The sequence below is a fragment of the Lycorma delicatula genome, chromosome 4 (assembly GCF_047948215.1).
Source record: "Lycorma delicatula isolate Av1 chromosome 4, ASM4794821v1, whole genome shotgun sequence".
NCBI lineage: Eukaryota > Metazoa > Arthropoda > Insecta > Hemiptera > Fulgoridae > Lycorma > Lycorma delicatula.
Window position 1 is genome coordinate 27,239,921 of NC_134458.1, and position 26,431 is coordinate 27,266,351.

At 32.3% G+C, this 26,431-nt stretch overlaps 1 protein-coding gene across 2 annotated transcripts in view; it reads right to left on the bottom strand.

The window, feature by feature from the left end:
* LOC142323218 (uncharacterized) overlaps positions 1 to 25,076 on the bottom strand; it is a 132,216-nt gene extending 107,140 nt beyond the window's left edge. For both annotated transcript variants that reach the window (XM_075362572.1, XM_075362571.1), the window contains exons 1-5: positions 24,887 to 25,076; positions 19,353 to 19,571; positions 17,098 to 17,272; positions 11,460 to 11,601; positions 8,735 to 8,772 (exon numbers count right to left, since the gene is read on the bottom strand). In XM_075362572.1, coding sequence (XP_075218687.1) covers positions 8,735 to 8,772; positions 11,460 to 11,601; positions 17,098 to 17,272; positions 19,353 to 19,561 — 564 coding nt within the window. In that variant the 5' untranslated portion in view covers positions 19,562 to 19,571; positions 24,887 to 25,076. The remainder of the gene's footprint in view (positions 1 to 8,734; positions 8,773 to 11,459; positions 11,602 to 17,097; positions 17,273 to 19,352; positions 19,572 to 24,886) is intronic.
* Between the last annotated feature and the right edge of the window lie 1,355 nt (positions 25,077 to 26,431).

Below are 26,431 nucleotides of genomic sequence, written 5' to 3' on the forward strand. Positions count from 1 at the left end.
ATCATCAAAAACATTGGCTATGATGTTTAAACAATGTTTCAATTTCTTTTGTAAATGGTTAAAAGAATGTGTAAATGGTTGCAAATTGGTTTTATTTTAACCTCTTCTTTACAGCCTAAAAATGTTTAAACAATAGCTTACTGTCAATCCTCCATTATGTGAAAGCAGCTCTACATTGCCAGGCACTTGCCCAGAATCCAAGATGATTTTCTGAATATAACTCATAAAAAAAGGTACTTATCCTTAACAAGCTTAGGGAAATTCACACAGGATCACCCATTTCCCTAACAAAAAAAACTGAAACAAATGTAGTGTACCAACATTCCTCAAAAAATACCAGCAGGCCCAGCTTGAATATCTTTAGTATTATAGTAGTGTGTAAATTAATCCGAACACAGGGAATTTTTTCTTTATTTCTATGTTGTGGCTACACTGCTTGACTACACCCGTTCTTTAAGTTGTTTGTGTAATGTGAGGTTATTATTCTTTGGTTATTTAGCCATTTTCATGTAATAAATAGTGTTTTGTGAAAGTTATTTCATTTTTTATTACAAAATCATATTTTCATATTTTTTGTTCTGTCTGATTTGAATATATAATAACGGACATAACTTCAAAAAAGCGTTCAAAAATTGTTTCTTTTTCTGATCATACCAGTATAACACGATGACAAATAGCTTCTGAGCATGATGTACTAGGGACAGTGAATGCTATTATAAACAATTTAAAAAAATTGGTTTCTTTTCACCTAAAAGAAAAGGCAAATGTAGCCATAAAAGAAATACTACTCCAACACAGTATCAGATAATGAGAAAAAGTAATTTAGATCTACAATTATCTGCTGCAAACTAAAATCGAGAATTAGCAGCCAGTGGAACAGCTTTACATGTGACAGCTGCTAGACGCAGACTTCTTGCAACTGGGTGAAAATCTTGTCAGCCAGCTAAACAACAGCTTTTAACATGGCAATGTGCAAAAACAGCTCTTGTCAGCCAAAGCACATACTAAATGAACCAAAGAAGACCAGAAAAATGTTATTTTCTGATGAGTCACATTTTTATATTCAGAGGCAAAGAATTCCGTATGTTAGAAAGCATCAGATAAAAATACATCACTGGTTCATATCCAACAATCACTTAAACATATCCAAAAAAAAAAATGTTTTGGTATTGTTTCACATTTGAAGGCCCGTTTTATTACTTCCAGTATTTGATATGTTGAAAAGTAATTGATGTATCAAGATTCTGAAGGAAAGGTTTGTGACACAACTACAAAACAAATTTTCTCAAAGCAACAGAGAGTTCCAACAAGATTTGGTGCCATGCCAAACTGTCAAAAAAACATTTTAGAAGAATGCTCCAGTGGCTAGGCAACTCCCCTGACTTAAACCAAATTAAAAATGTTTGGGCAATAGTCAAAATATGAGTCTCAAAAATGATTTGTATCACAAAAATTGACCTTTAAAGCAATAAGATCGGTATGAAATCAGTTTCACGAAGAAATCAAAAAACGTTTTAGTACACTTTTTGAATCGATGCCATATTATGTACATGAAGTGATTAAGAATAAAGGAGGAGATATTAATTACAAATTGATAGATATATACATATTGATACAGATATTCACAAATTGTACAGGTATGATTTATTTTTTCTACATAAAGTTACTTTTCATTAAATAACATCAATGTTCGAATTAATATTATATGAAAGGGATTTCATATAATATGAATCCTGTAAGCCTCCTCTATGAATCATGAGACCTTGCCGTTGGTGAGGGGGCTTGAGTGCTCAGGGATACAGAGTAGCTGGACCGAAGGTGCAACCATATCGGAGAGGTATCTGTTGAGAGCCAGACTAAGGAATGATTCCTGAAAGAGGGCAGCAGCTCTTTCAGTAGTTGTTAGGGGCGCGAGTCAGAATGACTTAAACGTCCATATCAACATCACTCAGTCCTCTGAGTACTGCGCAGCTGAAAGCAATGGAAAACTACAGCTGCTTTTTTTCCAAGAAAATGTGGCTGTCTGCATTTTCACATAGCAATAATGGAGGCGCCTTCCTTGGTAAAATATTCCGGAGGTAAACTAGTCCCCCGTTCGGATCTCCGGGTGGGGACTACTAAGGAAGGGGTCACCAGAAAATTAAAAAATAGCATTCTACGAGTCGGAGCGTGGAATGTTAGAAGTTTAAAAAAGGTTGGTAGGCTAGAAAATTTAAAAAGGGAAATGGATAGGATAAATGTGGATGTAGTAGGAATTAGTGAGGTTCGGTGGGAAGAGGAAGGCGACTTTTGGTCAGATGATTATAGAATAATTAACTCAGCTTCAAATAATGGGCAGGCAGGAGTAGGTTTCATACGAACAAGAAGATAGGGAAGAGAGTAAAGTATTTCAAAACGCATAGCGATAGAATCATTGTAATAAGGATAAAATCAAAACCTAAACCGACAACGATTGTTAACGTCTATATGCCTACAAGCGCCCATGATGATGATGAGGTAGAGTGTGTATACGAAGAGATTGATGAAGCAATTAAACACGTAAAAGGAGATGAAAATTTAATAATAGTTGGAGATTGGAATGCAAGCATTGGAAAAGGCAAGGAAGGAAATATAGTGGGTGAATACGGGCTGGGCAAAAGGAATGAAAGAGGGGACCAACTTATAGAGTTTTGCGCGAAGTATAATTTAGTAATTGCCAACACCCAATTTAAAAATCATAATAGAAGAATATACACTTGGATAAAGCCAGGCGATACTGCAAGGTATCAGATAGATTATATCATGGTTAAGCAAAGATTTAGAAATCAACTCGTTGACTGCAAAACTTACCCTGGAGCAGACATTGATAGCGACCATAATTTGGTGTTAATGAAATGTAGATTGGGGTTTAAAAACCTGAAGAAAAGGTGTCAGATGAATCGGTGGAATTTAGAGAAGCTTGAGGAAGAGGAGGTAAAAAAGATTTTTGAGGAGGACATCGCAAGAGGTCTGAGTGAAAAAGATAAGGTAGAAAATGTAGAAGAAGAATGGGAGAATGTTAAAAAGGAAATTCTTAAATCAGCAGAAGCAAACTTAGGCGGAATAAAGAGAACTGGTAAAAAACCTTGGGTTTCAGACGATATATTGCAGCTGATGGATGAACGTAGGAAATATAAGAATGCTAGTGATGAAGAAAGTAAAAGGAACTATCGGCAATTAAGAAATGCTATAAACAGGAAGTGCAAACTGGCGAAAGAAGAGTGGATTAAAGAAAAGTTCAGAAGTGGAAAGAGAAATGAACATTGGTAAAATAGACGGAGCATACAGGAAAGTTAAGGAAAATTTTGGGGTACATAAATTAAAATCTAATAATGCGTTAAACAAAGATGGTACACCAATACGAAAGGTAAAGTCGATAGATGGGTGGAATATATTGAAGAGTTATACGGAGGAAATGAATTAGAAAATGGTGTTATAGAGGAAGAAGAGCAAGTTGAGGAGGATGAAATGGGAGAAACAATACTGAGATCTGAATTTAAGAGAGCATTAAAAGATTTAAATGGCAGAAAGGCTCCTGGAATAGACAGAATACCTGTAGAATTACTGCGCAGTGCAGGTGAGGAAGCGATTGATAGATTATACAAACTGGTGTGTAATATTTATGAAAAAGGGGAATTTCCATCAGACTTCAAAAAAAGTGTTATAATCATGATACCAAAGAAAGCAGGAGCAGATAAATGTGAAGAATACAGAACAATTAGTTTAACTAGTCATGCATCAAAAATCTTAACTAGAATTCTATACAGAAGAATTGATAGGAGAGTGGAAGAAGTGTTAGGAGAAGACCAATTTGGTTTCAGGAAAAGTATAGGGACAAGGGAAGCAATTTTAGGCCTCAGATTAATAGTAGAAGGAAGATTAAAGAAAAACAAACCGACATACTTGGCGTTTAAAGACCTAGAAAAGGCATTCGATAACGTAGACTGGAATAAAATGTTCAGCATTTTAAAAAATTAGGGTTCAAATACAGAGATAGAAGAACAATTGCTAACATGTACAGGAACCAAACAGCAACAGTAATAATTGAAGAACATAAGAAAGAAGCCGTAATAAGAAAGGGAGTCCGACAAGGATGTTCCCTATCTTCGTTACTTTTTAATCTTTACATGGAACTAGCAGTTAATGATGTTAAAGAACAATTTAGATTCGGAGTAACAGTACAAGGTGAAAAGATATAGATGCTACGATTTGCTGATGATACAGTAATTCTAGCCGAGAGTAAAAAGGATTTAGAAGAATCAATGAACGGCATGGATGAAGTCTTACGCAAGAACTATCGCATGAAAATAAACAAGAAAACAAAAGTAATGAAATGTAGTAGAAATAACAAAGATGGACCGCTGAATGTGAAAATAGGAGGAGAAAAGATTATGGAGGTAGAAGAATTTTGTTATTTGGGAAGTAGAATTACTAAAGATGGACGAAGCAAGAGCGATATAAAATGCCGAAGAGCACAAGCTAAACGAGCCTTCAGCAAGAAATATAATTTGTTTACATCAAAAATTAATTTAAATTGTCAGGAAAAGATTTTTGAAAGTATATGTTTGGAGTGTCGCTTTATATGGAAGTGAAACTTGGACGATCGGAGTATCTGAGAAGAAAAGATTAGAAGCTTTTGAAATGTGGTGCTATAGGAGAATGTTAAAAATCAGGGTGGATAAAGTGACAAATGAAGAGGTATTGCGGCAAATAGATGAAGAAAGAAGCATTTGGAAAAATATAGTTAAAAGAAGAGACAGACTTATAGGCCACATACTAAGGCATCCTGGAATAGTCGCTTTAATATTGGAAGGACAGGTAGAAGGAAAAAATTGTGAAGGAATATGTAAAACAAATTGTTAGGGATGTAGGATGTAGAGGGTATACTGAAATGAAACGACTAGCACTAGAAAGGGAATCTTGGAGAGCTGCATCAAACCAGTCAAATGACTGAAGACAAAAAAAAAAAAGAAAGGGATTAAGAAATAAATGACCACAAACATTAAGCTCAGTTAACTACAAGTCACAAAAAATAACAAAATCATATGTAGTATGCCAATCTGTCTGGACAAGCGCCCCTCCCATCATGCCAGCTGACCATGCAACACTCCCACTCCAGAAGCAAGGTTGCAACCCCACCACCAATTGTAGACAACTTTATAAGCAGCAAATGGCAAATCAAAAGCTATTCTCTCATGGCCACTACCGGAAGACAGAAAAAGAAGGAAGAAGTTCCCTGGCTGGCCCAACGTGGGGGCTACCAATGAATGTCAACATCCCTACTGGAGCGGATGGCCTGGCTGGCCTGTCGAGGGAGGAGCTGGGCGTCAATGCTACCTTCCTGCCCCAGCTTCCTGGGCTTCAAGAGCCCTGGCTGGCAGGCTGATCAATGACTCCACCAGCAGGAGCCGACCCAGTGTGAGAATGCAGATCATCTTCTGCTAGTGTGGTCACACTAGCAGAAGATGACCAATGCCGACATGACACTACAGGGCGCTGGGGGCCAATACTGCCATGCTGTAGTGGAAACCCAACTGCCACTGTAGGAAAGCTTGATTTGATTCCAATGGACGAGCCTCAACTCCATGACTGCAACCATGCCAAAAATCGCTAGAGACAAACGTCTGGACCCAAGAGCCCTCTCAGGGCTACCTCACCAAATATATAAAAAGCCCTTTTCAAAACCACCACTACAATAACCTCGATCAACCCTTTCCCATGGTACCACAAGGTTCTAAGAAGACACGTGCCATCAAAGTCACCACTGACTGTGTGTGTGCATATATATATATATATATATATATAGTGAAGTAAAATGAATACACAAAACAAAGCCAAATATTGTAACATCTTCAGAAAATATACACAAATATTTAAAATACCTTTTTAATTTTATAATTAGATTATTCTAATTTCATAGCCAACCAAATTATCTGAACTCCTTAAAGTTTATTAGTCAAAAAATCATTCTGATATAAGTGGAGCGTTATTATTTTTTCCACAAGGGTAAAGACAAAAATCCATACTTAACAGAATTGCTTTATGGAAAATAATTAAACTCAAAAATTGTAAATACCAAAACAAAAGGGGTTAAAAACAGTGTTTTCCCATGTTTTTTTTAAACATAAATTACACATTTCTTATGACTTAGAGCAATTCTTTATCAAATATCATGAAAGAGAACAGGCATTTTTGGTGTGTATTATGATTTTTTTATACAAAGTGTTATTCAAAAACAGCTGAACTCAGGTAATTTCTTTCATTAACCTAATTACAGTAGTATTCAATAATAAATTACATACGTAATACATATTTCAACGCAATAAATTATTTAGATAAGATTTTGCTGATGATCACAGCAATAAAGTGTCTTGTAAACAAGATTCCAAAAACCTGAAAAGCCAACATTTTTTTGTTTAGAATTTTTGGGAACAAATGAAATCATATCACTGACAAGCAAAGTTTATTAGGATATGTTTTCCTTGACCTGCTGGATACTTTTTTGTCTTTACAACCAATTCTTGAGTTGAAGTGATACCTTTTAAAATAGGAGTTAAAATTAATATTATCATCAATACAAAATTTTCTTTCATTTTGGAGTATACTCATAAGTTAAATTTTTCTCACAGAAGTATCTAAGAATTTCTTTAAGTTTATCATTTTTAATTTCTTTACATTAATCAGATTCACTTTTATACACACCAGTACAACCTGTTTACAATCAGATTCACTTTTATACAACCTTGTCGTAATTACAAGGTAATTACGACAAGGTTGCAATCTGAACAAAAGCTACTGTTACATAAACAGATAAAGGAGTGAAACTGGAAGATAAAACAATTTACAACTACAGAACAAAAGGGGGGGTTTAAGTGGAGAGCATCATGCTCACCATCTTGCAACTTTACCCCCAACAATAAAGGCAGAACACCTGTTAAGCTTGACTAGTTGAAGAACTATCCATCCATTAGTTTGCAGATTTTAACTGATCAGAGCCAGATTCAAAACAACTTCAAGATTAGAAAGCCAGCACTCAACCATTAAGGCATTCTATCCCCAGGTAACACATATATTCTGTTTTCTTACAAGATAAGACATTTAAAAAAATTTTGAAAAAGAATTAATTGGGAAAACTGAAACTATAATATTTTCATGTACTTCATGTTTTCATATGTAGACAATTGGTCAGTTTCTGAGCACTCTTCATCAAAAATTTTATATGCCAAGAATTAACACCAACAAAACAGAACTGAAAACCTAATCCAGAACAAAAGTCTGTAGTTATAGATTTATTAGTATTAAAGAGCAACTAATTCTAAAAGTCTTTTGTTAGAACCAGAAATACTTGCTATTTCTTTTTAATATAACATCACTCACAAGAATTATACACTATTCCATAAATAAACATTTGAAAATTAAATTTATAAACCAGCAATGCATGTTACAGGTAAAATAGTTTATGTAGTATTGTAACAGGACCAGTATAATGAATGAATTTCTTCCAATTAAGTTGAAAGAATGAAAAAATAAAGAATCAAGAAGGAACTAAAAGGGGATTCTTTTCTTAGAACAAGTCCATTTAACATTTGTTCTTTGTAATACAGATAATGGCACCTCCAAAAGCTCATGTTCAATCAGAAGGGTTACCAGACCGGGGAAAAATTTCTAGAAAAACATAAGGCACAGACAATGAAAATTATTACACTTCAACAATTAAAGAGACAACTTGGGTACTGGTTCTGCAGGCCATAGGATATAAATATCCCCTGGCCTGGTTATGCAGGCCGGGGACCAGTGGATGTAGTCAGTGGTTCAGCGCAGTCATGATAACAAGCGATAATGGTGAGTAGTCGGCGAGGCCATGTTTGGCACAGTCATGATAGGCGATAAGTCAATAGTTATCCAAGGCTGTGTTCAGCACATTTGTGACAACAGCAATATTAGTAAGCAGATGGTATCTACAACTGAAGAGTATGTCACAAGTATAGCAGTGTGGACAGTGGATGAATAAGAGAAGTTGTTCAGTTGCGTAATTGGTAAACAGTAGTGAAAGAAATATATTCATTCATAAAGTGTAGGGTAGTTCTCTAACAAGTAGTAAAAGTAATAATGTTTGCAAAAATGGAATTGTATGAACTTTCGACTTTTCTAGTATTATCTTGTTATTACAGTGATATTAATTTCTAGCAGTTGTTATAGTGTTTTTAGTGAATTAGACCGTATTCTGGTTTTTATAATTTAACTGTCATTAAATAGATCTTGTTTTTTTATTTGAATTACTATTCTGTATGTTACATCCATTTATTATTATTATTATTACATTAATTATTATATTTATTACTTATTTTGTTTATATGTCTCTAGAGTAGCAAATTATGTTTATAAGAAATTTTTAGCTTATTCATCTCTCAATACCCTGGTCAAACCACGAACATGCAACAGTATCTTCAACGTAACATGCTAATTATGTCACAGAAATATAGGCTTTTATTTGTTTAATTTTAAAAAGAACACACTACAACAGACAGCAAAAAAGTTAAATGACTGCAATTTTACTTCAACTTGATGCTGTCACAGACTGCACTATGTACAGTCCTAAGAATTTGCAAATATAACTGGCAACACATCAATTTCTTTTTTTAAATTACTATTATTTAGACTTTATAATCATAAAATATGCTAACAAAAGTAAAATAAAAAATCACTCATTACTTACAGGTGGTTTAGCTACATGTGAGACTTGACCGACAGATCCTAAAAAAAATAAATAAAGATTTACAAATATCTTTCATAAACATGTAACATAAGAAAAAAATGCACACTTCAAATTACAAAAAAGGAAATTAATCATAAGCAGTAATTATGTAACTAATTACATAATAATAATTAATCAAAAATAACCTGTAAAAAATATAATTAATAAAAGGAAAAAAATTCCCGATAACTATTTAATTTCAATGTTAACAAAACACAATCACTTCTTCAGAGGTAACATTTAGAGGATAATCACACAAGTCTTTCTGACATGAACTATAACCAGTCCGTCTACTCTAAATAATAAATAGCCAGTTGGTCAGCATTCTCCACGTCTTTTCATCAAGGTACAGGGCTATACCTTTTTCTCTCAAGCAGTACTATCATGAACAATTCTGTTGAACTAATTAAAAATTATAATTTTAGTATACATTATCTTATTCTACCCCTATTAATTTAGACAGGTACAGCAAGTTTAGTAATTTATTATTGTTTTACCTTCAACTCGCTTATTGATGTAAAAAATAGGGAACATCACTGTAAAAAATATACAAGTTTTTCCAGCTTGGTATAAAGTACTGTAAGGTGTCTTTGAAATTATTTTGTTTACTCTTCTCTAATCACAGAATACACAAACATAAAGATCCAGATAAAATATAACCCTATTATTACATGGCTGCATCATGATCACCCTACTACGTACATGAAGCATGAAAAAAAAATCAAAGAATGTTTATTACTGATCCTTTACACAAAATTCATTTTTTCACACTCTAATACAAAAGAAATATTTTAGACTACACCTTCCATAATTCATAAGGCATATAAGTGATGAATTGAAGAAAATAATAAATTAAAAAATCTAAAAACGTATAATTAAAGTGCAAAATTAATTGTAATATTTTTCTTATAGAGAAACATAATTAGTGTACAACTAGTTTTACACTAATACAGAAACAAGTTATTTGTTATATGAATTTCTGACTGCAGAAAATAAATTACAATTCTACCACACAAGAAATTTAAAGAAATGTAACCACGCTGCAAAAATAACAAAAATATAAGAACAATGACATCAAAAAAAAAACTTGTTATAAATTTAATGTTTTGCTTTTCATTTTTTTTTTTTTTTATAAAGATCATGTGGATCATATTAGGTTTTAGGTTTTAAGATCATATGGAGACAAATCAATTACAGCTGAGCAAGAAAGACAAAATTAAGATTGTCTAATATAATTGATGAGGCATTATTTATTTTTTGAGCATGTTACGGAAGTTGTGTACAGACTTTTGACAATATGTTTATTTTATAATAAGGTAATAATCAGATCAAATAATTCATGGAAAGTATGATGTATACAAGAGTACTGTGTACAATTGATCTGTAAAAACAAAATGTTATTTTATATCTATTTCTTAAATTACTTCATTAATTTATTTTATAACCATCCTGTTGACAATTCTTGGGATCTTCAAACAGCAAAGCTATTTATTTTTAAAATTAACAAATTCCAAATTAAACTGAGTTATTAAATTAGAATACGGTTCAATGATAATTTTTCATTTATATCCATTGTCATTTATCTCAACTGAATTGATTGTATATATTACCATTTACTACATATTGTATTAAGCTTTTAAAGAAAGCAGTTTTTCCATACATACTTGCTACAATTATTGTTATTTTGTTCAGTGTGTACACTACTGTACAATAAAAAATAGAATGAAGTGAAGAACATATTCCATTCACAAAAAAGCTATTCATTATGGAAACAGTGAAACAGAGTCACTAAAAGATATGTTCGTCTGTGAATTCAACATACCAGACTATTTGTGAGTAGATATTGGGGATAAAAATAGGATCACATGGAGAGAAATCAATTACAGCTGAACTAGAAAGACAAAATTAAGACTGACCAATGTAACTGATGAGACATGTCTTTGTAAAACCATTGCAAAAGAATGTAGTTTTCTGAACTGATTCTGCAATCGAAGCAAATGAAATCTCACAAAGAACTGTACAACAAACACAAGTTTACAGTGTCAAATAGATCATTATTATCTTGGAAAATTTCCTAAGGTGTAGTTCAAATAATTAGAGCAGAAGAATTTAGTCCCTCTGACAGTTCTAAATCTGAAAAATTCACACAAGTATTACAGAAAGAGATTGGAGTCATTATAGTTAGTTATGACTAATTATAATGATGTAAAGACTGCTGTCATGAGCAATCTTTTATAAAATCCTTCCAACCAAATCTCTTGATTTAAGAAACATTCAGAACAAGTACATAAGAAAAAGTAATATAGAAAGCACCAGTTCTCTTTTGCGCCAAATAATACAATAACATTTGTAAATTATAGATGTAAAAGCCCACAATGTTCCTAGCACTTAAATATGACATTTTTGTGAACCATCAACAGAAGCAGTAAGAATAGTTTAGATGATCGGTAGGATTTTCTGAAATGATTAAATGTTGAATTTATACCAAAAGAAAATGTCTTACAATTTAGATTTTGGAGGTAAAAGGTCTTCTTCTAATTGATAATTGTGTTGGTCCATATATTCTCTTTAAATAACTTAGTAGCATACATAAAAATTTAGAAAAAAGAACATTAGAATAAGATAACTAATGTAAAAATACATACTAACACAGATACTATAACAATATATTTATCAACAAACTAACCAGCAGGTGATGCAGGACTTGGTTGTGTAACTGTGCCGACAAGTAATCCTAAACGTGGATCCATTAATAACTGGTAAGTTCCTCCTGGCTGTATTGGTGGCCTGGTGACAATGCCACCAGCACCTTGAGAAACCTGGGCTCCCTGTGAAAAAATGTTGAACAATTTACTACAAATAGCAAGAAAACATCATACTAAAAATATTAACTCTTTTAAGTGCTACAGTAGGAATTTAGGCATAACCACCTCAAAGAGGGTTCTGTGAAATATTCATTTAATAAAGTACGAGGGGCACTCAAAAAGTTATCTACCTAGGGGTGTTACGTATTGAGATGTATTCAATACCTATATGTAGTTCATTATATATGTGTGCTATGACCTAACTGTGGTTGAATTTCTTTTACATGTGTTGATGCAGTAGTCCTCTGAAGTTAGTAACCCGGCCATGGCAATGGATTTGCAGAAATTGGAGCATCGATCATTCAAAAAGTTTCTCACCAAAGAAGGGAAATGTAGAAAGAAAGGACTTCCATAGTAGGATGGTGACTGTGTATAGTCATAATGCGCCTTTACAATACCAAGTGAAATTCTGGTCCAAACAATTTAAGTGGAGCAGTGAATCCATCAAAGATGATCCCCGCAACAGAAGAATCTGCCAGAAAGTGGACAGTTTGGTTATGGAAGACAAACATGATAGGGTTGCAATACTTGCTACAGAATGTGGGGTGTCCGAAGGAACCATTATAACAATATTTCATGAACATTTGCACATGAAAAAAATCAGTTCCCAATGGATCCCATGAAACTTCACACCACATCAGAAGCAATGTTGTGCGCAGTTGAGCAAAGAGAATTTGCAGCTCTGTGAAAGGAATCTTATGGACTTTTTCAGGAGGTTGGTGACTGGTGATGAAATATGGGTTCATTACTGGGATCCTGAGACCAAATAAGAGTCCACGCAATGGAAACACAAAGGATCCACAACACTCAAAAAATTCAGGACCCAGCCATCAGCTGGGAAGATCATGGCCACAAATTTTTGGGATAGAGAGAATTTTTTTGATTGAATACATGGAGCACAAGCAGACTATCATTAGTAATGTCTATGCTGAGTATCTTCAGAAGCTACAGGCAGCAATAAAGGGAAAACAGCGAGGGAAGCTAACCAAAGGTGTCTTGCTTTTGCATGACAATGCTCCAGTCTACATCACATGTTGCAAAGCAAACTTTGAAAGAGTGCAGATTTCAAGAACTTCCACACCATCTCTACAGTCCGGACCTGAACCCCAGTGATTTTTTCCTGTTCAGAACTTAAAGAAAAACCAACAGAGTAGATGTTTTCACAACGATGATCTATCTAAAGCAGCTGTTTCAAGGTATTTTGAGGAGCAACATAAATTTTTTTTTCCCCGGCATAACCTCTGTGCAGGCTAAATGGAGCAAGTGTGTGGAAGTGCAAGGAACCTATATTGAAAAATAAAAATGACACTACCTCTCCACCAATACTCTTTCTACGGTAAGTAAATAACTTTTTGAGTGCCCCTCATACATGGAAAAGTGGTGGCAACAACTTCTGTTCATAACTGCCTTGTGACAAGAGAGATCCTAGTCCTGTTTGCATTTTTTCCAAAGTGAGGGTTGTAATTGGTGACTGTGTTTCTATATATATTTATATATATTCATATAGATTCACAATCAATCCAGCTGCAGCCAAGATGTATGAAGAGTGACAGGAGAGCACTTAGGCACTGCCTAGTTTACTGCATGCTGTTATCACACTTGCAGGTTTTAGCCCACAGAATTAATAGCAAGCAATAAACAAAGATAAGCTAGGACACAAGCGTGTTGGCCATGTCAGAAACCAAATTTTAGGAAGTTAGAAAGAAGCCTATGTGGGGAATGAGTACAGTAGTCATCATGAGAAAGGAGGAAAGTTCCATTTCTTTTGGCGATTAATAATTCACAAGCGCTACTAGGTTCCAAAATCAGACTTATAGAAAACTTCTTAGAAGCCAAAAGCAGACTCAACAGCTTTATTCCTCTGCCTATGGCCTCTGAGAAGAGGCCACAGATTAAACTTTCTGCAGAACCCACAAAGCACAAATCTGCAATCTGCTCATCAATGTTCAATGCATTATCAGAAGGTTTTGAGGCATCAATCTTCAAACCCAAATAGGTTAAGATTATCAAAGAGGTTTCTGTCTTAGCCACTGCAGAGCATAAGTACTAGTATGCAGGAGTAGTTAGAGGTAATCGGGAAGCCAGTCAAGGGTGTAAAAAGCCTGAAGCGTTTTTCATTAATAAGAATGAATCCACCAAATATCAGGCAGATGAAGGATTTTGAAGTTGCTCCTTCAGGCAATCAAAAGTATCAGAAAGCACAAACCCCTTAACGAATCAAATAAGAAATTAGTTGTAGCAGACGACAAGGAGACTGTTCTATCATTTCTGAATCTCTGGTAATCAGAAAGTTAGATTTCAAACTGGGCAGAAAAAAAAGGCACAGACCCCCATGTCACGGTTTATGACATAATCAGTGCCTTTCTGGAGAAGTTGTCTCTAATTCAAAAGCAGAAGACTAACTTAAATGGAGGTGTATTCAAGGAAGAATGCAGGTTTCTTTTCAGAACTGGTAGACATTATGCCCAGAGGTATATTGTTTGAACTAGGCTCCTCTTTAAGCAGTTCATGTTTCACAGTAGTAATTTTATTTATTTTTCATCCTGTTATATTATATTGAAGTACAGAAATACTAGGAATATTGCAAGTTCAACCACAAGGAAATGATTTGCTAACATCCTGCAATCTGTGTGCACGGTGAAAAAGAGAACTAAAGAGGAGTAATGCTTCTACCTGAAAAAATTGTAAAAGACTGCACAAGAAGTACAAGTATATGCACTCTGTAGATAATAATGACTATGGCTGCTATCTGTGGGCATCAAGTTATAAGTTAATTTTTCAAATGGTTAGGTACAACAGTCAACTGAATGTCCAAGATGCCTACATAGTCTGGGTAGAATTAAATAAAAGAGTTGATCGAAGAATCCTTGATGTTCTTCTACACCTTTTGTGTATGTAGTAAAGGGTGATTTGCCAGGTTTAAGACATTGAAATAGGTTTTGACTAGAATAGGTCCACCATTGTGCAAATTTGTAGTGTCTTTATATAAGTCTTGACAAACATCAGGTTATTGTTAAGCTTATTGTGAATAGTTCAGATCAGGTTATTATTAGGTCATAATTACAATGCTTAGACCCTACTGAAGAACAGTTGGAAAAATAGAATAGTTTTCCAGGTACAATCTTGATAGGAGTTGATACAAATGCTGAATCACTTCTTTGGCGGAGCAGAGTTATATCTGACAGCAGTGAATTAGTTGAAGGCTTAACAGTATGACTTAATAGGTTTCACTGGCAGAGGATTAGCTAAATTTGCTGGCATAGTTAATGGAAGATTATTCCGCAGTACTAATAAAGATGACATTATTATAAATAAGGGTACTAATATAAAGTGGCAAGTGATCCCAAGTAGGATGTCTAATTGGTCTAGAGTTGATAATTGTGCAAGTGATCACTGGCTAATAGTTTTTTATTTAGAAAATGGATTGCTTAATGTCTATAGAAGTAACACACCAGCTCTGTATGGACATTTTCTGCACAAAGACCAAGTTTTTAAAATACTTTCAGCTAGGGTTCATAACTTAGATCAAAGTCTAACAGAGCTAAAATTAGAGAGCCTGACAAGAAATTTTCTTTGGCAGTAATCAAAGCTGCAGAAAATTCCATTCCCTGTAGCAAAAATTAAGAATAGTAGCATGGTGGACCCAGGAATTGTCTGTGATGAAGCAGACTATGAACTGGCTCAGGTGAAGAGCACAATGTGAGTGTGACCCTGACCAGCGGAGAAGTACTAACAGCTAAGTACTATAGGTATAGGACCAAGACTTTAATAAAATTAGGATGTCTATGCAAGATTACTGCCATTTCTTTACTTAGCAATAGTGGAATAAGGAACCTTGGGATGCACTCTATAGAGTGCTAGGGCATAAGAAGAAAAAAGACATTTTACAGTTAGCTCTCTTGATCCAAGGAGCACAGTCTTTGATTATAGAAGGCTGCCCCAGATTTATCTTAGTCATAATTATATTTGTCTAAATGTAGATTAGTGAATTACAAAATAACTGGAATACAAGAAGGTTTATGGAAAGGTGTTTTAACACAATTTATAATTAGGTAGTACTAAAAGAAATTAGTGGACCTAAATTAGTGAGCTAGTTCTAAATTTTGTTACAGTTTCATAATACAGTTTTTGAGTGACATGAATTTGTGATCCACATAATCTAGTTACATATTTAGACATTTTTATTGTTGAAAATGTTGAATACTTTAATAGATTTTAAACACTGAAAACACTATCTTGAATACTACTAATTTATATATAATTTTGTTATTTTAGTTATTCAATTCTTGCACTACTGAAACTCTTTTTTTTTTTTTTTTTTCTTTTTTTTGTCTTCAGTCATTTGACTGGTTTGATGCAGCTCTCCAAGAGTCCCTATCTAGTGCTAGTCGTTTCATTTCAGTATACCCTCTACATCCTACATCCCCAACAATTTGTTTTACATACTCCAAACGTGGCCTGCCTACACAATTTTTCCCTTCTACCTGTCCTTCCAATATTAAAGCGACTATTCCAGGATGCCTTAGTATGTGGCCTATAAGTCTGTCTCTTCTTTTAACTATATTCTTCCAAATGCTTCTTTCTTCATCTATTTGCCGCAATACCTCTTCATTTGTCACTTTATCCACCCATCTGATTTTTAACATTCTCCTATAGCACCACATTTCAAAAGCTTCTAATCTTTTCTTCTCAGATACTCCGATTGTCCAAGTTTCACTTCCATATAAAGCGACACTCCAAACATACACTTTCAAAAATCTTTTCCTGACATTTAAATTCATTTTTGATGTAAACAAATTATATTTCTTACTGAAGGCTCGTTTAGCTTGTGCTATTCGGCATTTTATATCGCCGTACTGAAACTCTTAAGTAAACTAAAAAAAAAAATACACATAGGTGCCCCTGATGACACCGGGAAACTGTTTTCAATTCAAACTATACAGTGAACATAAATGACTCATCATCTAAATAGACCATATTGATTATTCTGGAATAACTTACCCAATTCTACTGAACTATCTAGAATAAACACAAAAAGAAACTTACTCCAGGGCTCTTTCTTAATCATTCATTCTATCATTTAATGTACACTAAGATCGAAAAAAATATTCTAATTTTAAATGTATTTCTTACAAAATTTTAGGAAAAGTGTCCCTGATCTCTAATCAATAAAAACAAATTTAAATGTTACACTACCCTCTTAACTAACTCCTATTTGAAATTTAACTTTTAGGATTTTTTTAATGTCGAATGCGCCTTAGACCAATGCACATGCACAATTCTAGAAAATATTTTAACATGATCAGAAGTCTACTAGTTTTACACATACTCAAAGTTGCCTCAAACTACATTAGGAATTGTACTAACTAATGTTTTATAACTGCTTTTTTATATTAAAAAGTATATGAAACAACATCAATTAAATTAGCTCAAGCAAGCAAACTAAGTCTATAATAATACCTGTAATGTAACTAAGGGTGCTGTAGTTGCAGGCTTTATATTACTTGTTGCAGCAATAGGAACTGGTGCTCCCGAAACAGAAGTAGGAACAACTTTACTTTTCATAATTCCTGTATTTACAGCAGTAGATGTACCTCCAGTTGACAACGTAATTGCTGACTGCTGAAGTTGTTGGCTGAATTAATTTTAAATTAAAAAAATAAATAACTATTCAATTAAAAAAATCATAAATACAAAATCACAAACAACATTAAAAACCTATCTCTAAAATCTACAGAAGCCAACTGTTTGCGTCAGTATACATTTATACCATAATTCTCTTATAAAAAACTTCAATAAATTCATTTCACAAAAAAGCAGAAAATGATTACATAATGTTACTACATGATTTTAATAAATTTTCTTTTTCACACTAAACTGTATAGTATTAACTTTTAACGTAACTGTTTTTATTGGCTTAACTTGAACCTGACTTGCATCAATGTTACCACTCAGTAATGTCAAGTACTATTTTACAGTTTTCCAAGAATAACAGAAAATGCTATTCTTATCTTATATATAAAACAGATTAGTACATAAAAATTTTAATATAATACTCTACTAAACACTTATTTTTTGGTGGTATTTTATCAATACTTTCACATTTTTTTCTAACTAAAATACATTCCATGTGATCAGCGCATTAAAATATGCTAACACAAAATATTCATAATATGTAGAATACGCCCATGAAATCTTTGGTTGAAAGTCGTGATAAATGTATTTTCCAATAACCTAACAATCCATTTATGTTTGCTGAAATCTGTTATTCTTTTAAGTTTATTACTTTCTTCTTCTTCCTTCTAGCATCCATTTACTATACCTAACCGAGTATAGTTTAAAGGGACTACTTTACTTAACTTACAGAAAAAAAAATGCTAATGCACATTTGTTAAATTACTTCTAATTTACTTTCAATTTTATACTGATAATTAACTAATCAATAAAATCTAATACAGTACAGTATCACAATCTTATCAATTACTATTAAAATTGATAAAAAGAAGCACTATCTCACTGTGAGAAATTTTATAACACAAACTACTAATGCTACGTATCACTATAGTGCTCCATGTGACAAAATAATGCAATAATAAATCAGAAATAAAATCAACTTACACTGCAAAAATATATTTAGTAAACTTTTTTGTATACTGTTTTTATTAATAACACAACTTATTTATACTAGCACCTATTTGCTATTGAATTGTTGATTTTTGAACACAGATTTGTTTATAATTACAAACAAGATTTTTTGCAAAAACCTTTTTTTCATTTTAATCCAGTTTTTGTATTTTTTTTTTCACAAAGATGAAAAAATTTGAACAGGCAGGGGTTGGGTATGCAGTTTTCACCAGAATGATAAACATCCTTATAGCATTCTATCAAACCTTTACAGCTTGTGATATCACAATAGTATGAGAGAATGGACAGAAATTACCCGAATTCTATCCATCACTCTTCCTACATCAAATCTCCTATCCATCATCTCACTCACAATTACTACTAGTTATATTCACTCTGGTCTTCTCAACCTCTGCTCGCATATTCTTTGGCAATACATTCACATGTTCATAATTAATATGATTAATTTTTTCTTATAATTTATGATTCCTACACTGTCTTTCCCAAGTGCAAGCAATGAGATGTAAGCGACTACTAAACATGACAAATTTTAACCACAAATCAAATCAAGAACCTTGATTATATAATCAGGTGCTGTAAAAACTGAACTACTGAGGGGATTAAAGTGTTCATAACACATATGCTGAACATTACCTACTTCAGTATGAATGTATCAATATTATCTACTTTAATATGTATGTATTATTAAATTTTTTCACAGCCTCAAAAATTCTGATGTGCTGTTGGGGGATGAATATCTCAAGTTGGGAGCCATCATATAATGCTACAACTCATTAACTATCCAAAATCAACATCATTCTGGCAGAGATAATTTATATAGTACAAATTCTGAATGTAGGAATATCTCTAGTTGACATTTAAATATAAAATCAAAATTGGATAAATGGTACCGTTGGGAATTGAATCTAATCAAATAAACCAAAAGGGAACAAAAACCCCTGATTTTTTCAGCAGGTTATAAGTAGCTTATTTTAATACATAAAAATATGAATAACTTATTTCAAAGAATTATTTCATACTATCATATCAGTACTAAAATTAAGCCACATTTGCTAAAAATTACATCTTACCCAATATTATTTTGGAAGCGGATGATGTTTTGATCAGTAGTATCTCCAGACTTTCTAATAATTGCTTCAAGTTTTTTCAAAATTTCATTGAAATCACTTTCACCTTTGTTTAAGGCAGCAAGCTGGGCAGGACTCAATTCTTCTTCCTTACATTCCATTATTAATGGAGTTTCCATATATTTTCTTCCACTTGGCTTTTTTCCCGACATTTTTTTTTACCTAAAAAATAACTTTAGGGAATTAAACAGAAAACAAATTGCAACTGAAATCAAACCAATGACAATACGCAGAATATTCAACAAAAAAACAAGTAAGTAGCCTAACCAAGCAATTACGTGTAAATAAAAAAAATTAACTTTTGAAGTAAGTAACACAAATCTCCTACCCAATTCTCCAGCCACCCATCATCTCATTTTCAGTCTCTTGTTAGTATTTAATCTCTTCAGTCTCCCTCCCCTCCTCTAAATACAGAGCAGACTTTACAGACTGACACTGACCCACTACATTATTTGGCATTATAAAGGAGAACCTACATAAAGGGGAACAATTATTTATGCTTACACCTATTAAATTCTTCTTACTTAAAAAAAAAAAAGTAAGAAAGGAGAAAAAATTTAGGTAATTCTGAGCAATTCTTGAACTTAAATATTTTTCATACTTTAATATATCACAGTAGATATGCTTAGGATCAGTTAAACACAACATCTAAACATCATAAAACAGGTTTGGATAGCAGGTGGCCTGTATAAGGTCAACAGCGTCTGTGCTGCACTATCAATACTCTAGTCCAGCATTTCTGAACCAGGGGGGTCACGAAATTAACCTAAACTTTACGCATAAACAATAATGAAGTTATTTTATGAAAAAAAAAAAAAAAATCATTTAGTATAAACATTTCACTTATATATATGTGTGTGTAAAGAAATTAAATTAATGAGATAGTTGCATTTGTTTTTCATTTAAAAGTTTCTCCATATGTGGTTCTATATTACAAACTCATGAAAGCATATTGTTTTCAAGTGATTAAAAACAATCCCTACATTTAGTGTTTAGCACAACCATACACAAAAAACCCTTTTCACAGAGGCAAGATGTGGCAAAACGGATTACTATTTTAATATTTTCAATTTGTCTGTTACTAAATTTCCATATTCACTTTGACGAGTATGACAAAACATATTTAAATCTTCAGATGCGAATTGTAGCTGTAACGTTTTATTGGCAGACATTTTGATGAGCTGGTCGTGAATCTCAAGGATAACATAGCAGCTGCAACGTTTTCACTATATGGATTCAGTACCCATCTCTTTGAGAAATCATTTTTATCTTCCAGGAAATACTCCACCAACTGAATTTTTAGCTCACATAAATGCATCTTCATGCTATCCAAACGGTGGTGAATAATAGTGTCTTCTTCATCCAAATTTTTCTCAATAAATTGTAAGTGAATGGAAAAATATCAAAGTTTTTGCTTTGAAGGCAAATAATCCAGATATCAAGCTTCTTAATGAAAGCATGAACTATCATTAATAAAATGTTTTTATCACATCTTTGTAAATTCACATTCAAGTCGTTTAAATGCAAAAATACATCAGCTAAGAAAGCCAACAGCAACATATGTAAAAACACTGAGAATGGCATTTGTTTATCCTGTAAAAATATTATTAATTCATATCGCAATTCCAATAACCAGGCTAACACTTTCCCCCAGGATATCTGACTTCTGTATGGAAAAGAAGTTTTTTTTCTTTTTGCCCATTCAATCACATAGTTTAGCAGACAGTCTATTCTGTAATGGTCGACCTTTAATAAAATTAACCATTTTACAGCTTTAAAAGAATTTCTTGAGATTTTCCGGCATATTTTTTATGGCAAGAGTACGTCTATGAAGGAAGCAGCACGTCCAGTCCACCACTGGTATAAGACAATCTTTTAATTTTTTCAGAAATGCACTGGTTTCCTATTTTCACCTTAGCACCATCACTACATACTGCAATACATTTTGTCCAATCTACATTATAGTTTTTAGTAGCTTCATAAAAAACATTATAATGCCATTGTCCTCTTGCATGACCAGCTATTGATTTGCAAAACAACATATTTTCTTTGATTGATCTGTCCCTATCGCATTTATATCTCACAAAACATAACAACTAAGAAATGTTGGCGATATCTGTTGATTCATCACACTGAATACTAAAAAATTCACTTGAACTCATTTGCTGAATTATCTGATTGAGAACACTGGCAGCCATGTCACTGATTCACTTTGATACTGTGTTGAAAAAAATCCAGTAACACCGTTTGACTGCACACTAAAAAACCAAAACCTCAATTATTATTTTCAATGAAACTACACTTTTAAGAACTTAAATAAAGGCACCAGAAGCATACTTTGCATTCAAAACTAAACTGATGTTCTGCACTCCCTTATGCTTCTTTTAAACTGCTGAGAGCACAACGCGTTCAAACGTATCATATGCATGTTCAAACATGATGCTCTCACAGTGAATATTGTGCAGGCAGACCAAATTACAAGGAGCACATACACATCAAGTTGGAACTTATAAATTGCTCATTTGTACACTTTATACATGCATATTCATACCCATCGCTATCAACACAACTAAATAGTTTTAACTATGTTTCTTTGGGCTGGAGTTGGGGGGGGGCCACAAAATATTCATTATAATTTTATTTTACTTTTTGGGGGTTGTGGAGGTAGAAGGGTTGAGAATTGCTGCTCTAGTCAATTAGCAATCGGTTTTGTGAGTTACAGTGACCTGTTCAAATGCCAATTCATTCTGTGGAGAAAGGTTAGGTGGAGGTTAAGGTTAGAGATAGTTTTGTGGAGAAAGGAATAAACCATAAACTAACCTTAACAGTTCTCAAGAGTCGGACTTTGAGTCAGCCATTTAAGATGACTGAAAACGCTCTTTGTAAGGTGATGAAAACTCTCTTCGTCGTACACATGATTAATAGCAAGAAATATGTAGTGTAGTCTCCCTCTGCAGTGACTATATTTCCATTTAAATATAATTTTGGCTTAGTGTCCTACAAGATGGTATTAAGTATTGCCATAAACATATCCCTAATCTCTCTCCACAAAAGACTAACCTTAACCCTAACCTCTATCCACAGAATGGAATAGCAACTGAACAGGCAACTAAACTTCAACAGACAACTGAATAGCAACTAACTCATAAAACTGATAGCTAAGTGAATAAAGTACTGATAACATGATACACACTTTGACCTTGCATGGGTCACCTGCTGTCTAAACCTGCTAACATTTAGACCTTGTATACTACTATGGTCAACTAGACTGTATTATTTTAGTAATAGTTTTTTATATAGTATACTAAAGTAATTGTCAACTATGGTATATTTAGTATCAACAAAACTGAAGTTGAACAAGTAATCTCTCAGAATTACCAAAATCTAAAGCAAAAATAAGCCTGTTAAAAATAAAACAAATTAAATACAACTGCATAAAAACAGGAAGCAGTAGATGAAACTAAATTCAATACTGTGCAAAAGCAGTGTATAAAATATAACATATGCAGTATATGCCTAATTTTATAGGTAAGTTTTTAGGCCCTACTGTTTTATTTTTGTAATTAGTTCTTACATAAACACCTGAATGCAGCTGCTGAATGCCTGTCAAATAATAGGTCAACTTAATTAATCTTCTACTTACACCAATATTCTTAATATAAAATCCAATAAGAGTGGCATATACTCAAAACCAATAGAATAAAAATTATTTATACAATCTGAACAAAGGTTTAACTAATATCAGTAAACATAATATATATTGAGCAACAAATGAGTTGTATACAGCTAAATTATAATTACAGACATGTCTTTTGCTAAATATTAATTCTAACATTGCTCCTCTGATAGGCATTTGGAAAAATTATACATATTTTCAAAGCAAAGAACAAGAACCATATTGATCAGTAAACGTGAATAAAAACGTCTTAAAGAAACACTTAAAACAAATGAAAAAGTTTCTTATACAGTATTTCATCTTCATGATTAGATGAACTCCATATCAAAATTCTTTATTAGCCTACATGAAGCATTCACAAATCCAACAGAATAATTAATATATCTCACCAATGATTCTCCATGAGAACAGGCCTATAATAAAACCCAGTAAAAATTCAAAACGAAAAACAATACAAACAGACAGTGTAATATAGTAGCACTAAGTCATGGCTTATCAGTAACCATTTCCATTCCACATCCTATATTGTGACTGATTCAAAATAATGATGAATTGTAATTAGATAATTTAACAAGTTATGAAAGATTTAAATAAAAATATTGAATTAACTAAAAATGAATTTAAAAAAAAAAGATGTTAATAAAAAAGCAGATTTGTCTGATTGAGTTACACTTCACTAAAATTAGCAGAACTACTCTAGTCAATGAGATAACACAACTTTTGCTTACAATTTAAATTTAACAAAGCTCTATTAACAATAATTTTCTTCTGTACACTGTTACACAACAAAAGCATCATTAATATGAAAAATAAAATTCAATACTGTGATATTATATAAATATAGAACAAAACAATCTTTCGCTTTATAAATGGCTCCACAGAAGAATTTTTTAGACACTGTATTCCTACTTATGATTCCTAGGTACACATAATGCAGTTTATTTATTTTTTTCAACGGGATTATATTCTTTACTAGTGCAGATTTGTCAAGAAGAAAGGATCTATTGATCACCTAGAAAGATTACAACCAACCATTTATCAAAAAAAGGTAAAATGCTATCAATAATCATAAAAGATAAAGAATCATGTTCATTCACAGTCATGTATCATTGTAGTATATCGCCCCGGAGTCAAACCAGATAAAAACTGAATAAATAAATGCAATTAGAACAATTTTAGCCAAGACTGAATAAATGGAGTAGACTAGGAGTCACTATATTAATGAATTTTTTTTTTTAATTTAAATACAAACTACTTTTTTAAAAAAATGCATTTCAGAGCACTACCAAATTAAGAGTATAGTTGATTAAGTAGTATAATTAGTGTAACACTTCAACTTTATTTGGGTTTACTGTATTATACAAGATAACACCAAGCATGTTGTAATCTAATCAATGGAAACATTTATAAGTAATGTAAATTATAAAAATATACTGGAAAGAAAAGTAATTCTTCTTCGATATAAGGGACAGAAGGAAATCTTTCACATCAATGATTTAATAGTAAAAAAACAATTCTTTTTTTTTATTTTAACAAAGAAATTAACATAAACGAAGAAAACAATCACTGTAATTTAGTTCAGTTACTTAATTCTACTAATAACAAGCAAATAGAGTAAAGCCGGCTAATAATTAATTTAAAGGCACGCTGCAAAATCCTTCATTTTCTGCTTTACAATAGTTATGGAATTCGAAAAATCGTAAATATGAAAGTAATTTTACAATTATAGTACAATCAAATCTACTATATTAAAAATGTAACAAGATTTTGAGGTTAAGTACATCCATCATTTTATACTTACTTTTCAAGCACACGGCTTAGAAATTAAAAAAAATATATATATACATATATATATATATATATATAAATATTACTTAAAACAGTACATTCAGATGAAAATTAAATACATTATTATAAACTGTAACAAACACTGCAGAGATATTTAGAAAGGCAAAAATGTTATAAACAGACACTTCTGACAGCGACTCATTAGCCTTAGTTCCACAGCCTTAAAAATGGTGGGAAAGAACAACATATTACAGTACCAACCTATAATTTCAAACTACATAGTCCACGTACTCACTACGAGAACAACTTACTTTTAATGCGTGAATTGTTTAATTTCCTGAGATTAGTTGGAAAATAATATTAAGACAAATTATTAACAATTATGTATTTTAATAACATCATAGAGGATTAGTAGAATGAATATGTATGAGAAGTTAGAAAAAAACAAGCATGGCACTTGAGTAACTTTCAATCTTAAAGCTTTCGGACGCGATGTAATATCGAGTTTAGAGCGAAAATGAAAAATAAACGATATTCATGAAAAATTTTCACCATTTACATTTTCTGAAACAGAGCCGCCATTCAGACTATTTTAAGATGTATGAAACGATTTTTATATCCACTAAAGTACTTTAATTTAAGATTAAATTTATTTTTTGAGTCTGAGGTCGATTACTATATATAAAACTTCTTCAGAAATACATGTTTAAAAAAAATCTAAATATTTATTAAATACATAATATATTCATAGGATTTATTCAACTCGCCACGCGCCATATTTGATGTATATTTATTGTCTCAACAGTTTTCACAACAAATTAAATTTCAATCTCTATAAAGTATTTAGATGATCTTAATTTTCATAAAATACTTAAGAGTTTATATTAAATTATGCTTATATTATTTTCTTAACCAATGGAATCTCAATAATTGAATTTTTTTGAAATAATTAAAAGTATGATAATAAAAATAGTTGGAAGTACACTATCAGAAGATTTATTTCGAGACAATAATTCAGTCACTTTATTACTGGTATTGCAGATGCTTGTTTCAAACCAATTAGGAAACATTTTAGTAGTAGTTAAATACCACATTTCATCTGTATTGCATTTGTTATTCATGGAAAATATACTTGTGGTTAATTTCTTTTTATGACTGTTTCAATGAGGTGATTAGCATAATTTGATTCTTATGTGTGTAATGTTTAAGTAAATTCTTTGTATCTGTGACTGAGACTGCAATTGGTTTGCCCAAAATAGCATTTAGTTAAATCATTGTGGTTTAATTTGAGTAAAATCAGGTAGCTGTGTTAATTGGTAATTGTATGTTTTGAGATTCCCATTTGCTTGTATGCATGTGAAAAATTTGGACCAATTTTTTTCTTTACATAACAAATAAAATTATGTAACTGCTACTTGGATGAAATCATACTTCTGCACAAAGAACAAAAGGAAGTGTACACACTTCTCACGGTCATCAGTAAACAATACCTTAGCTTAGATTCTAATCCAAAATATGAACATGACAACTTCCTAGATCTCACTGTATCCTAAAAAAA